This window comes from Gadus chalcogrammus, chromosome 20 (genome assembly GCF_026213295.1).
Source record: "Gadus chalcogrammus isolate NIFS_2021 chromosome 20, NIFS_Gcha_1.0, whole genome shotgun sequence".
NCBI lineage: Eukaryota > Metazoa > Chordata > Actinopteri > Gadiformes > Gadidae > Gadus > Gadus chalcogrammus.
In genome coordinates this window covers 9,151,705-9,166,812 of record NC_079431.1, presented here as the reverse complement: position 1 = coordinate 9,166,812, position 15,108 = coordinate 9,151,705, and the positions used below count along the sequence as shown (strand labels likewise).

At 42.7% G+C, this 15,108-nt stretch overlaps 1 protein-coding gene across 1 annotated transcript; it reads left to right on the top strand.

The window, feature by feature from the left end:
* Positions 1 to 9,053: 9,053 nt before the first annotated feature.
* On the top strand, positions 9,054 to 12,350 carry arl4cb (ADP-ribosylation factor-like 4Cb). Its single transcript, XM_056580262.1, has one exon. The coding sequence runs from the start codon at positions 9,723 to 9,725 to the stop codon at positions 10,299 to 10,301; it is 579 nt and encodes a 192-aa protein (XP_056436237.1). The 5' UTR covers positions 9,054 to 9,722; the 3' UTR covers positions 10,302 to 12,350.
* Positions 12,351 to 15,108: the final 2,758 nt, after the last annotated feature.

Sequence of the window (15,108 nt, the reverse complement as noted above, 5' to 3'; positions counted from 1 at the left end):
TAGGAACTTGATAAGCTTGCTGCCGCTCCCTCCATTCTGAGCCAAGGCTGGCCGCTAAACCCCCAATTTTCTTGAAACGTATGCTCAAAAGCAACAGCACTGAATGCATTAGGATAACAGCACAACTAAAGGCAGGCAGGGATTTAGTTTCAGACGCAAACCAAAATAAATGTTTGATTCCACAGTGGGACTGGGAACGCAGTAGACACAGCTTACTACAGCACTTTGCATGCAGCACTTTACTGTAAGATGGACATGGCGTAGGGTGGAACATCATTCTCTTCGTGGACGGCACATCAGTCATGTGCTGCAGATGGAGGTGTGGGACTCCTGTGAGGTAGTCGGAATAGCGAGCGGCATACCTTGTTTGCCCACTATTTCACACAGGCACTCCAAGACACCGCTATTCCATCACTGCAGTAATATTTGCCACATCTATCATCGCGTATTCAACAGGCAATCAGTGGGCACAAAATACTGCATTTCATGAGTGTGACATGTGCTGGTGTAGAGAGATGGAGAGAGAGAGAGAGAGAGAGAGAGAGAGAGAGAGAGAGAGAGAGAGAGAGAGAGAGAGAGAGAGAGAGAGAGAGAGAGAGAGAGAGAGAGAGAGAGAGAGAGAGCGAGGGGGCACAGTGTGAGAGGGAGACCACCTAGAGAACATAACACTCTGCTCTTAGTAAACACTGGTGCCATGGCAACCCCCAGAGAGGAGCAGCCACATCTCCATAGTAGCCTATTGTGCATGTGTGTCTGTATGTGTGTGTGTGGGGGGGGGGGGGGGGGGGGGGAGAGACTGTATGCATGCATTCATAATAGAGAAAGAGTGACAAAGACAGAAGGAAAAAGTGTGAAAAGCAGACATTAGGAGAGCAGGAGAGAGATATATAGAGAGAGAGAGTGAGAAATAGGGACACAAACAGAAAGAGAGAGCCAGCTATAGAGTGAGAGAGAAAGCTAGAGCGTGAGAGAGCGAGAGAGAGAGAGAGAGAGAGAGAGAGAGAGAGAGAGAGAGAGCCACACACACACACACACACACACACACACACACACACACACACACACACACACACACACACACACACACACACACACACACACACACACACACACACACACACACACACACACACAGCTAATGACTTTTGAGGTAGAGTAGGATATAAAAGTGGGTACAGCCTCAGGCAGGAAGCAGTATACCCAGTGGGTGTGTAATTTAATGATGGGGTTGTACATAAGATGCATAGACTGCACAACAGGACTGCAAATCAAGAGTAGCAAGGAACAAAGACCAGCCAAAAGTTACCACACTAAATATGAATACACCCTCATACTTGATTGGGTAACTTTTGGCTTTTGTATTCCCCCCTCAGTGCAAATGACCTTGGCAAAACAAATACCTAGCCTTATCTCAACATTACAGGCCTTCTTAAGGGGATTTTCGAACAGATTAACACTGAGGTCCCTTTGGCTTGGTAATAATTTAATACCATCGTCTATCGTCTTTGAAAGGTATTCTATCGTCAAGAAATGAAGATAAAGACTAAACTGAAGATAACGTTTCGAAACAACGAGCGAGACAGCGAAACTAGTTTCAGTCTGTTACAATACATTACATTTCAATATACGCAGTGTAATGACCCTCAGACGGAATGGTATTTTGAATTCATAACCAGATATGGATATTTATCTAAGTTTTCTAAAACTTCCAATAATTATTGTAATAATACAGCATTTTGTCCAGCATCAAAAGTCACCTTTTGATTTTGTACACAAAATTCAAGTATTTTAAAGACTACAGGGCTGGGTATCGTAGCTAATTCCTAAATTCATTCGATTTCCATTCATAAGGTTCTGAATCGATTAATCACGATCCGATTCGATTCGATTTAATCTGCTCTTAAATAATGAAAATGGCTCAACTGTGTTACAAAATACAAATGTACTTTATTTTTTCTCTTCACCTTAAACAACAGGTTTTAAGTGCAAACTTGTAAATTGGACAGTTTAAACTTGAGCTGTAAACAAAACTGTCTCATGTCTCAATAGTGCAATTTTGAAATTAGAAAGGAATTGCATGTGAAAGTGTGCTTGAATTACAACATTCCATCACTGCAAATTGCATCTTGTTTATTAAAGTGCAAAAATAATAATAATGGTGAAAAATAAAAATAAATCAATCTCATGCCCTATGAATGGATATTGCAACACAATCGATTCAATCAATTTTCTTTACCAAGCCCTAGTAAGGACAGTGCTGTGCTTTTGTGTTTTGTTCCTTTTATCCCGGCAATTGTAGAAGACCCCAAGACTTGAGTAAATTCCAGGACTTGAGGATATTTTGATCTAGGCCAGATGTGAGCCTCTTTCAGTCGGTGTGACCCTGAAGGCATCATGTTTCTCGGACAAGCGATAGCCCCCCCCCCCCCCCCCCCCACACACACAACCCCAGTATTTGTTCGGTCTGGTCCGCATTAAACATTAACCTGTCCCACTAGTAGGGAACGGAGCAATGCCAACGTATGTAAATAGCATTAACTAGTCTATTGGAATAACACTCCCCTTTGACCTAGTGATATTTGGTTGGATTCAGTGGGGGGCTTAAAAATAAGAGAAAATATAAAATTAATATCCATTTATTTAAAGATAAAAACTGAGGTTTGATTAAGGATAATGTATTTGCCGACGGCAATCTTTTTCAATTAGTAGGAAAATATTCCAATATACGGCGCATGTGGGCCTTGGCATCTGTTCACTCACTGCTCTCCCCCGTGGCAAAGCCCAGAGGCCTGCGACATTTACAGAACTAATCAAAATTGATGAAGGACTTATTCAGAGAGCCTGTGGAGACTGTTTAGCAATGCTAGAACAAATGCTATTCACGGGACGGGTTGCCATCTTTTATTTTGATCATAAAATAGCGCATCTCACATTCCAAGAAGTCCAAACTGGAAATGTAACCCAAGTTAGGACGTTTTGAAAGTATGAAATTGAAAGCCACAATGTGGTGGTTCGTTGGTGCATTTGTTCGAAGATTATAACAAATTGCCATAGTAGAACACTGAATACTAATGTGTGAGTTCTCAGAAGGCCTTGGGAATCATAAAGCTCTTTTAAACCCTTTCAAAATATGCCTGCATGAACGTTCCATCCCGCTGTTTCTAATGTATTACATGTATCACAATGAAGTGGGACACACAGGAAAGCCTCAAATAGACAGAACCCTAGACAGACGCACACACACACACACACACACACACACACACACACACACACACACACACACACACACACACACACACACACACAAACACACACACACACACACACACACACAAACACACACACACACACACACACACACACACACAAACACACACCCATCACACTTAAATTTCGATCAAAGCCACTTCAGGTGCTGCTTTTCTGTTGAGACACGGAGCATGAAAATGGAATCGAGCCCATCCCATCCATCTAATCACGCTGTCCCCTGTTCACTCTTTGTCTTTCTTTCTCTAACCCTCTCTCTCTCTCTCTCTCTCTCTCTCTCTCTCTCTCTCTCTCTCTCTCTCCCCCTCTCTCTCTCTCCCCCTCTCCCTCTCCCTCTCTCTCTCTCTCTCTCTCTCTCTCTCTCTCTCTCTCTCTCTCTCTCTCTCTCTCTCTCTCTCTCTCTCTCTCTGTCATCTTTCAAACAGCACTCTCACCCCTTCACCCGAGGGGCTAACCGAGAGAGCAGCGTCTCGTCAGGGAGCTGGGCACCTCCTGTCAACTCCCATTACACCACCCCCCCCCCCCAGATACCCCCCTGTTGCAGGAAGCTGTGACACCTTGTGAACCTATCTTTCCAACGGCAGGGTTCAAACGGGCAATGCCATGGTCCACGGTCGGAGAGGTTTGCTTAAACTGTCTTATTTTTCCTGAAAATATATTTGTTATATTTTTAGACAGATGACGTGAACCTATTCATGACCCCTATTATTACCGACCCCGCAATAAATTTGAGTTTTGTATTTTAGCGTGTCGGCACAATATGGGAAATAGGAAATTATATGTGAAAAAGCAGGGGTCTGAATTAATATCTAACGGCATAATAGTTTATTTGGATCTCATTGCATACTGAGGAAAGGAAACATGATTTAGGAGATTTTAATGTCTTTCTGCCGCTGGCCCATTTCTTTTTCATATAGTCTTCCGTGGCATGAATACTGATTACTTCTGATTGGCCCGTCACTGATCAACCTAAATGTTTTCATTCAGACACCACTGAAGGAAGATATTGAATATCCTCAACAGCTCAATAAGTCTGATTTCCTTCAATATATATTTGGACTGACCTAGATTTATTTATTTTTTGACGGGTCTTTTGTGCCTTTGTGGACAGGACAGTGAAGAAAGGAAAGTGGGTGGAAGAAAAAAGGGAAAGACATGTCGCATAGGACAACAGTTGGGAAGCGTATCTGGGGCACTACCAGGCGTAGTGTCTACATGGTTAGCAAACTGGTGCTAGTCTTTGCTTTTAAAAAGCAAAGCTTAAATATGAATAACCGACCACTGGGCACCAGTGCAAGGTAATCAATACTTCGATCAGCACAAGAGCTGAAGGTACCACATTGGAACATGACTAGTAACATAGACATTGCAAGTATTAAACACACTGCATGTCATTCAACCAGCTTGAACCATTCTGGAAATGTATTCCACACCCCAAACCATAATAAACAGATCCAGGCAGATGATGAATGTCCTGATCTGCAGAGAACTCCCTTTAAACACACATATAATATCAGGATCGGTAGGCTTCGATGGGACATAGGATTAGATAGTGTCAGAGAGGAAGACATGAGATGAAAAGGGTATGACAGAATGGAATATTACAAAATAGGATACCACAAGATGGGAAAGGACAGGAAAGGATTAGATTTGGGCACATGTACTGTCCACGGAACATCGTCAGGATTTAATATGATAGGGGGAGAGAGGAGGATATTTCTGACTGCCATTTTCCCTTTTGTGTTTTCTTTGGAGGGTGAGTGGTGCCAGCATGCCGTCTGATTAACCATTGCTCGCTAATAGGACCACGAGTTCCTCAGAAACAAATTAATGGAGAATACATTTTGTGGGTGTGGAGATGGCCAAGACAAATGGTTCATTACCACAGCACACAGAGTTCCCATTTACTCTTTCTAGCCAAACACCCCAAAACCCCAATGAGACACAGTTCCTCTGGGAGCAGGGTTGTGTCTGTTTGCGTGTATCTTTCTATGTACCTTTGTGTGTGGGTCTATGTGTGTGTGTGTGTGTGTGTGTGTGTGTGTGTGTGTGTGTGTCGGTGCGCATGTGTGTGACCTTAATATGCATGTTTCGTTTGTTTGTCGATATGGGAAGTTAGCAAACCTGTGTTGCGCTACTGAAGAAATGTGCGTGTGTGTGGCGTGTGTGTGTGTGTGTGTGTGTGTGTGTGTGTGTGTGTGTGTGTGTGTGTGTGTGTGTGTGTGTGTGTGTGTGTGTGTGTTCTGGTTGTTATCGGTCATGCCTAAGCCTTTCTTCACTTGCAATTTCCTTTGTTTTGCTTTATCACTGACTGCACCACTGCCATCAGAACATCTGCCTGTTGATACGGCACCTCATTAACTCAAGGGCAGCGAAAGGGCTCAACTCATCCGCCTCCACCTCTTTGCCTGTTCTTCCTTCTCTGTCAGCAAGGTCCATTAAAGTGGTTTACAATGATAATGTTCAAGATCAATGGAGATCAAAGGCCTTGGTTAATATTTGATTACATATTCACTAGTATTGCTCCTAATTATTTTCAATCAGTCACACTCATAAGCTCGCATTCACAACATAACCTACTTTTGGTAAGGAACTGTCAGGCTGTGTCTGGTGTGCACATTTTGTTATGTTTATAATAGAGTGCCCCCTAGTGAAGAACCATGAGGTTACACGTTGATGTAACAAATGAAAGTAAAATAGCATAAATAAGTGATCAATTAAAACTACTTTTTGTTGAAAGTTATTGACATAAAAGTTCATACATTTGTGCAATTTGTGAATAGATAGTAAATATAACCTTTGTCTACTTAAATTGCACATACGATTGCTTTACAAAAGCAATATCCCCTATTTATATTGGAGCGGACGTGTTTAATATGCATTTTTAATCAACCAAATTTGGTCAGTGTGTAATTTTAAGGGTTTTAATTGAAATTATTTTTTCATTACTGTCCTAAAAGGTCAAAACAGTCTTATACATTTTGTGATTGTAGATTGCAGGCTTATGTTATAGTGCTGTACTATAATACCTGGGTCGATGAAATGTTTAAAAAATACAATCTTGTTTTGATAAAAAGCTGTACAGTTTGGCAATAGTTTGTGTTACGATACCAGTGATATTAGTGTGCTTAGAGTAAGGGTCAGTACTGATGTCAGACAGAGGGGGCGGTGTTGAGGTGCTCAGCACAGGTAAGAAGCAACAGCTGAGAGGACAGGGGTCTCTGGGAGTTTTGAGACTGAGTGGAGAGTGCCTGGTTTTCAGCAGGTGAGACTGAGGGGTGAATGAGAATAACCCGAGGGATCACTTTTGGGATATATATCTATATATATTAGTGCTGTCAGTTAAACGCGTTATTAACGGCGTTAACGCAAACCAAATTTAACGGCGTAATTTTTTTTATCACACGATTAACGCAATTTTATTTGTATTTAAAAAAATAATAATAATTATCGTGAGTTAACTATGGCATTAATGCGATTAATCGCGATTCAATATTTTAATCGCTTGACAGCACTAATATATATATATATATATATATATATTTAAAAAAAAAAGATATATATATATATATGACGGTTTATCCAACCGGAACGAGGAGCCGGTGCGGAGTGTGAGAGACGGACCTGTGGTGAGTACCTCGCACCTAACCCCCTAGATAGGTTAGATTGCACTCACCCAGGGAAATATTAGGAACAATACTCAAGTTCAGCACACCACGTAGGGACAGACTCAGGTTACGGGCTGTCTACGGTCAGCATCGTAACATTTGTTGCTTCATAACATTATTTATGTCAGCGCACTTTATAAAAAATATATGTTGTTCAATTTTTGAATTAATGAAGTGTATTGGGCCGCCATTCTCAGTGCAAAGGTCAAACAAGCTCCTGGAGAATCTGCATGAATATGCATTAAAGTGAGTTTGGCTCATTACATTTGGAGCAGGGGAATACAATTCCTGAGAGGTATAATTTGCCCGGTAACTCAGGACTCTACTTCTCTCCCCAAAGGGCAGAGCATCCGGTAGCAATTGTGGTGCACTGCAGGCAGGAAAACTGGCAGAGAACCCAAATCCATTTGGATTTAATGAAAGAGGTGGGGGACAGAGAGTTCACTAGGCTGCAGACAGAAAGGAGATTGGACGCAGGGATGGATGGACAGACGGATGGATGAATGGCTAGATGGATGGACAGAAGGATTGATGGATAGATGGATAGAGGGCTGGCAAGATGGATTGATCGCGGGATGGATGGGTGGACAGCTGGCTGGGTGGGTGGATGGCTAGATTCATTGATGGATGGATATGTGGAATGATTTGATTTGTCGTTTCTTAAATGTAATTTATGCATTTATTTTTTCCTGGACTGCTTGTGACATGGGTGTAGAGTTCTATGCATGGGTGGATGTGTGTGCATGTGGACAATGATTTATAAACATTTAATGTTATGTAAGAGCACAATGGATGACTCTTACAAGACAGAATTACATATGATCAATTAATTATTATGAGGTGGAGTTGTTACATCTTAAAGCTTTGTTGAATGTGGTTCTTTATGCTCCCGCCACATGATGGTGCTACAAGACACAAGACTACAAGACTATGTTTAGCATCCACACACATTGTTGTAAACTGTGGAAACTATTCCAATGTAGTTGGTTACATACAAGAGTAATTTACAAGAAACAACCATATTAAATTAATGCAGTGAAACACTATTAAAATTATATCAGAAACTGTATTGGGGTTTATAATGTACTAAATTAGAGGTTTTTAATGTTTACATTAGGACCCATGGCTTCTAATGGACTTCTAGAACTAGAAACTGTGTTTAAAACAAACGCTGAAATGAAAGGACAGAAAGAAGAACCAAGCTCAATTAGAAAAAATCTGTTTCAGTTTCTTTGTGGCCAAGGTATTTCCATCTTGAATGATTAGCATTATTGATTATTCATCCTTATCATTGTGACTTTATGAAATGCAATACTCAATGGCGCAGGGCCGGCCCGGGCATAGGCAATATAGGCCACCGCCAAGGGCGCAACCGTCCATGGTTTTATCGTTGGCCAAGCAGAAAAAGAAAAAAAACTTTTATATTTACAACAACAAATAACTTGAATTGAGAAATGAATTAATTAATACTCAAGAAAATTGACAGACTTTATGCTGATCCTTTGGTCCTAGTCCATCCCCATCAAATGTAAACCCCATTTGTTAACCCCAAAGAAAATTTAAGAACAGAAAAGGAGGGGGAGGCACATTATGAGGTTCCCCTAGGGCACCAACAAGGCTAGGGCCGGCCCTGCAGAGGACCCTGCTCAAACGCGACAAACACTGCATTGAAGTCAGCGCGTGTCGCGTGTTTTTCCAGCAGGTGGCATGCTTTGGCATGTTTTTATTACATACAGCACCGTAGCCCGGAATTGTTTTTGTTTATCATCTGCCTCAAGACTGTGTTTTTCAGTTTTTAGTAATTTCATTGTGAAATTTAATCCTTAATCAGATCACTGTTGTTCGCTATTTATTCATGAATTTCACGTTTGAATAAGAGATAGAATAACTATCGTATGGTTTACGTTTTCGGTATTGCCAAGGTAGCCTACATCAAATATGATGTAGGCCTACCGTATTATTTTAAGAGTGATAAATTGTGATAGATCCATATCTTTTATTGTATTGTTTTTAACGCAAGCGTAGCTGTTGTGATGGTCTGTCCCTGCTCGGTGTTTGGCACGTGGCCCAACTGGGTGGAGCGTAGCTTAGCCACTGTGTTGCTTTGCGTTGTTTTCTCCACCGCACGCCAGTGCTTATGCAGCGATAGCAGAAGAAGGACCTCATGTGCAGAGGAGACGCCGATGCAAATTGGGGAATTACTCCGGGACATCCCTTGAATTGACTTGACATTCGTCCCGCATTGGACACTGGATTTTGTGTTCTGATAACCCAAAGCACCCGTTTCATTTGCCGCACCGTTTGCAGGGGGGGGCTGCAGAACCTGCTGGGGATCGCTGCTGCTGCTGTCACCGAGTCGCGGGAAGACAAGGACGTTCCACCTATTCACTTGTGATCACCGCACAGGGCTGTTTTGTGAAGCACCTCCGTGATACCAACACACGCACTCTCACCTGGAAGTGTCCGTGGATCGTCAAATGTTGTGCCGTGGCCCAATGGACTTGAGCGTGCGAGGAGAATGCTAATGAACGTCGCGCTGCGTCCTGCCGACGCGCGCTATCCTCCAGTGCTGCTGAGGGGCGACAGCAGAGGTAATCCTTCGTTCAAGAGGCACCCTGCTCCCTCGGATATCTAAGTAAACGCTTCTTTTTTTGTTGGTCATTCCTTTATCTGTATATACGTTTCTCAAAGGAAACGAGGGACGTGTTGACAGCGTACCTCTGTGTTTTAAGACGGAAGGGCGATACAAGGGGAGCTAGACGCCCCTTCCACCTGCTGTTGAAAATGGGCAACAGTTTTTCCAACATTTCTGCCTTCCAGTCGCTTCACATAGTGATGCTAGGTTTGGACTCTGCGGGCAAAACCACTGTTCTGTACAGACTGAAATTCAATGAATTTGTGAACACCGTGCCAACAATCGGATTCAACACAGAAAAGATTAAACTTAGTAATGGCACCGCGAAGGGTATAAGTTGTCATTTCTGGGACGTGGGAGGCCAGGAGAAGCTGAGGCCCCTGTGGAAGTCGTACAGCCGCTGCACGGACGGTATCATATACGTGGTGGACTCCGTGGACGTTGACAGACTGGAGGAGGCCAAGACGGAACTGCATAAAGTGACAAAATTCGCGGAGAACCAAGGCACGCCGCTGTTGGTGATAGCCAACAAACAGGACCTACCCAAATCCCTTCCTGTCGCAGACATTGAGAAGCAGTTGGCTCTGCACGAGCTTACTCCATCCACCACGTACCACGTACAGCCCGCGTGCGCCATCATAGGCGAGGGGCTGCACGAGGGCATGGATAAACTGTACGAGATGATAGTAAAAAGGAGAAAATCTCTAAAGCAAAAGAAGAAACGATAACAGCCACTCATGTGTGACGTATGATGCAAAGTTAGTGTAACTAAATACTATTCGGGTATGCCAGTGTTGCCCCAAAAGAGGTTTACTTTTCAGTGGTTCTATTATTATTTTTGTTTATCCTTTTACTTTGGGTTATTAATGTCAAAGCTGTTAAGATGCTGTGAACCAGCTGAATGATGCTTTTGCACACCATAATGGTGCAGAATTTATACAAATGTTTAACCAAATACATACAAAAAAGAAACACTTGAAATGATTTCTCTTAAGGACTTGAATGGAAATTACAGCATTGAAAAGGAAGAAATGAAAACGGGCTGGCCCGTGATTTGCTGCTTTCCTCCCATGGATCTTCAATGTAGCTGGACGTTTGACTCTGGAAGCAGATCACCAGACTAACCCACGGAGTACTTTTATGGACGCTTGGAACTGTTTCTGCTCACTGGCCACACGTCTTCAAGGAATGCTTCTTTGGAAAAATACCCCACCCTTTTGTTTTTTTGTGATTTTTGCACGTGGCTGGGGTTATACTCACTTTTTGCCCACTGCTCATGTCACACAGTGAATCTGTGACTTATCTGTTGCATATGAGCCTTCTGGTTAAGGATGACAGATGACAACAATGTTTCCCGAGTGTTGAAGTAGCCTTTACTATGTGTGTTGGACAGAAGGTGCCACTTGCTCACAGTTGGAGCAGGATGGGGGGGTGGGGTCCACTATTTTGCACTTTTCATTTCCTAACGAAATAGTAGAGTACTACACTGTATAGCAGAGTCGGACCTCGCCCCTTTATGTATTGACAAGCCAAAATTGAAGTATTTTTGGAATATTAAAAGATGATGAAATGGATTGCTTTGGTTGAACGTTGTCCCTCATTTACATAACGGAGGTGTGTGAGTGTGGTGCCTGGTATGGTGATGACCTACTCAACTGCAGAGTTGCTAATGTAAGCAGATGGGCATGCCCTCTGACGCGACCTAATTGATTGTTTTCCTTTTATCAAGCTACTCGCCCCTTTTAGAGAGAGAGAGAGAGTAACGCTCACACTTTCCAGGTGTGATGCCAGAATGAGTGTGTGGAGGTCAAAGGTAACGAGGTTCAAAGCCCCTGGATCCCACAGAAATTGAATGAGTGAATTAACAATTCTGAAAATAGGCCTTTGTTAAACATCTGACATCTGACATTAAAGTACAATGAAAGGTAATGTACAGCTTATATAAAATGAAATGTCAGCAATGATTCTAAAATCTCAAATGAAACGGCTACATAGCCACAGTTTGAACGATTTGCCAGGGTTAAAGCCCACATCTTCTGCTGTATTTCTAAATAATGTCCATACATCTCTCTTGTTCCTCCTCAGAATAAATATGCACGCCTCAAGAGAGCCGAGCTAGCTGTGTAAGAAGCGGGACGGCTCGGGGCACATGCAGGAAGTATTACTGCTTCTCCCTAATAACTCGCCCTTCAGGGGCCTTTAAATATACAGCAATAGCAGCAGACAGGAACCCATCTTTGAGACTTGTGTGGTACCAGCAGTAATATATGCACGTGGGGCTAGTTCCTAATCTTCTAGAACCTCCTCACGGAAGTACATTCTTACTTGGGATCGTTTTGATTTATTGATGGCTGTCTTGTTTGTAAAGCCGATGTTATCATCACTGGACGCCATTGATTGTTTCCGACATCCGTTGAGCTTCTCATGCCACTCTCGTTTCAGTAGCATTAGTCGCTATTTTAGTCTCGTATTTGTGCTCATTATACATGCTAAGGTGGCATGCAATGGGGAATAATGATGAAATGTGATTTCTGACATTACGACAAACACAGTTATGTTTTGTACATATTACAGGGTAATCTCACAATATGAGAAAACATGGCCAGGCCTTCATAATTATATGTTGACACACTCGCATCCCCCCATCCATTATGTGCCCTGACACCACCTTTATCTCTGGCTTAAAATATAACTAACTCATGCATGTTTTTACATGTCTTGTTGTCCAAATTATGTTACCAGAATTAGAAGTCCCCACAGTTCCATTCCCAGAAAAACACATAAAACCCCATTTCTACAACATGATATGCAACCAGATCCCATTGCACACATTGTACAGATCACATTGTACAATCCCCAATTTATCATCAACAATAATGTGGCAAGTTCTGTGTTGTCTGGCGATCAGGCTTCCTCATTTGTGGCCATACCTCAAAGATAAAATAATGAAGGCAATGCAGACTTGGAATCAATACGGATTGCTGAGTCACTGTGTGCCACATACAGGCACCAGTCTGGCCTCTACCACTGTTTTATGTCAACAGCTTTGAGATCGATAGCTTGAAGAATGTTTGCAGAGTATTATGCCGAGTTTCGTGGGTAACTGCTGATACAGGCACAGCAAAAACAGTCTGGAGAAGGAGAATTCCCTGGAAAAGCCTCCCCCCCATCCCTCCCTCCTTGTGTAAAGAAAGCCATTGTCGAGACACGGCAGAACTGAGAAAGCCTCTTGTCTTTTAAGGACAGGCTGCGTTACTATGGAAACAGCAAGGGCAAAGCCTTAGCTAGGCCCTAACCTCTTCTGAGGGTCTAGCTACGACATGCCTACATCTAGGGGGTTGTAACTGGTCCCCACTGGTGTGGGATGTAAAACCAGAGCACTGATATTAAGATCATTCAAGATTGCGAATAGGGAAACTGTTTTAAACTGGATATTTGTATCTTGTATTATTGATCGTCTAATCAAGTCGTGCTTTTCCCCCCTCCATCGAACACGGCCTAGAGCAATGATCCGTGTGTGATACAAGACGGAGACAGATCCACAGGTCGTTAGTCATGGGAAGGATTTAAGCTCAGTAGAACAAACAGAGCCGTTAATGAGGAGGAGCAGGTTCAGAGTTTGTGTCTGTTCCCCTACAGTCCATCCAGGATTGTGTTCGTTCAGTTGAGTACTCTTTTCCAACGTGAATAGTCAATAGGTAAAGAGCGTGTCACTTTGTGTTGCTACATAACGACGTGACCCAGGTTATATTTGAACCGTAGGAGATAAGACAATAATAGCAGCATGCTAGATTTGGCCTGTTTGGCCACAAACACTTTCGGCAGTTGCTATGACTTTCAGTAGTTGCCATTCCATCGTCATTGGTATGGCGTTTATTTAAACTGAACATTTCGGAAAAGCTTTCACAAAATATGGCTTACAACCAAATAAGAAAATAATATTAATGATTTAAAGCAGTTTCATTAATTAGCATCACAAAAACAGCATAAGCCACAAATCACATGCTGGTCCCAGACAATTGATCTCTCTTGTCTTATTCATCCATCCAAATGGCTTTTGTTTCATCAACTAGATACGCACAAACACCCTGACAGAGGCATGCAAGTACGACGGAACACAATGTGATCCGCCGGTGGCACAGTGCAGGAACTCCTTCAGCATTCCCAAATGCACATAAGATACAGCAAGTGTCTCCTGTTATGGTAGAAACTAGACCAAACCCCCACACCCCAACCCTGAGTTATACCCGCTCGCCTTATGTTATTCCACCCAGAACACTGTGTACCAACCCTGGGCTGCCCAGAGACAGCCCAGGTTGTATTCCTTTCAGCTTTTCCTTTTTCTTTATTCTTGAGTTACGTACCAATACCAACCTTCCTTTTAGTTTTTTCATCCTCTCCCTCCTCCTCCCTTTGTTACCTCCCCACCCCCACCCACACGGCTGCCTCCCTTCCTTCCCCCCTCCCTCCCTCCCTCCCCCCTCCCTCCCTCCCTCCCTCCCTCCCTCCCTCCTTCCTTTCCTCCCTTCCTCCCAACACCCTTCAGTGCTTTAATTAATTACTTAAGCCAGACTGCTACATTGGTGACAGCCAATGCAAAGTGCTTATCAAGGAGAAACAAGGAACATTGTTTGCGTTTTCTTTTTTTCTTTTTTAATGGAGGTTTCTTGGAGGTGTGTGTGTGTACATTTACATTTACATTTAGGGCATTTAGCAAAGCAACTTACAAAGTACGTTTGTCATAAGAAGTGCAACAATATATTGCTGTCAGTACAGTAAAGATGTTCATAGAACCAAGTGCAAGTACTAGCACTCGCTAGGCTAGCCCTTTCCCCGTGTACAGCAATGATAGCAGCTACTGCAGATGCTACACAATTAAGTACCATGAATAAGTGCAATGTAGATTAAGTGCGTACAATAAGTGTGTGTGTGTGAGAGAGATAGTGTGTGTGCGTGTGGACATGTGCATGTGCATGCGTGCGTGGGTGCGCTTTCAAGCTTGTTAAATCACTGCAAATTAAAAGATAATAACCTGACATTGGAGATGTGAAAAAACTAAAAAAGTGTGTGGATCAAAAAGTTTGTTGTCTTCTTAATTGCCTCACATCAGGGACAACGCTTTCATGCGTTAGACAAATCTGCAGTCAGCAGACCAACATGAAACCAACATGCTTTGACAAACATTTAGAGGATCACACAACCTTTTCCAGCAGCATTTACTGGGTGATTTATCTTGGTGTTTGGAATCTGTCCATCTGCCGTGCATAGATCTTGTACATTGTAACATCATATCACATCATATCCATTTCGGAGTTATTGGAGCATGTGAAGGTTATTGGTAGGAATGGGGTTTTGGTCATTGTTTAGTAATTTATCCTGAAATGATTTGTCTTTGTGAGATGTGTTCAAGAAATTCAACGTACATCATGATGTATATAATGTCCAGTGTTCTCGTTTAGGCCTTGTAATGGCAACAAAACAACAGGAACGCCTGCTTGGATCCTGCATGTCCTTTTACAGTATGTGCTATGTGTG

Coding starts and splice junctions, on each gene's coding strand:
- arl4cb (XM_056580262.1), top strand. CDS start 9,723: ATGGGCAACAGTTTTTCCAACATTTCTGCCTTCCAGTCGCTTCACATA.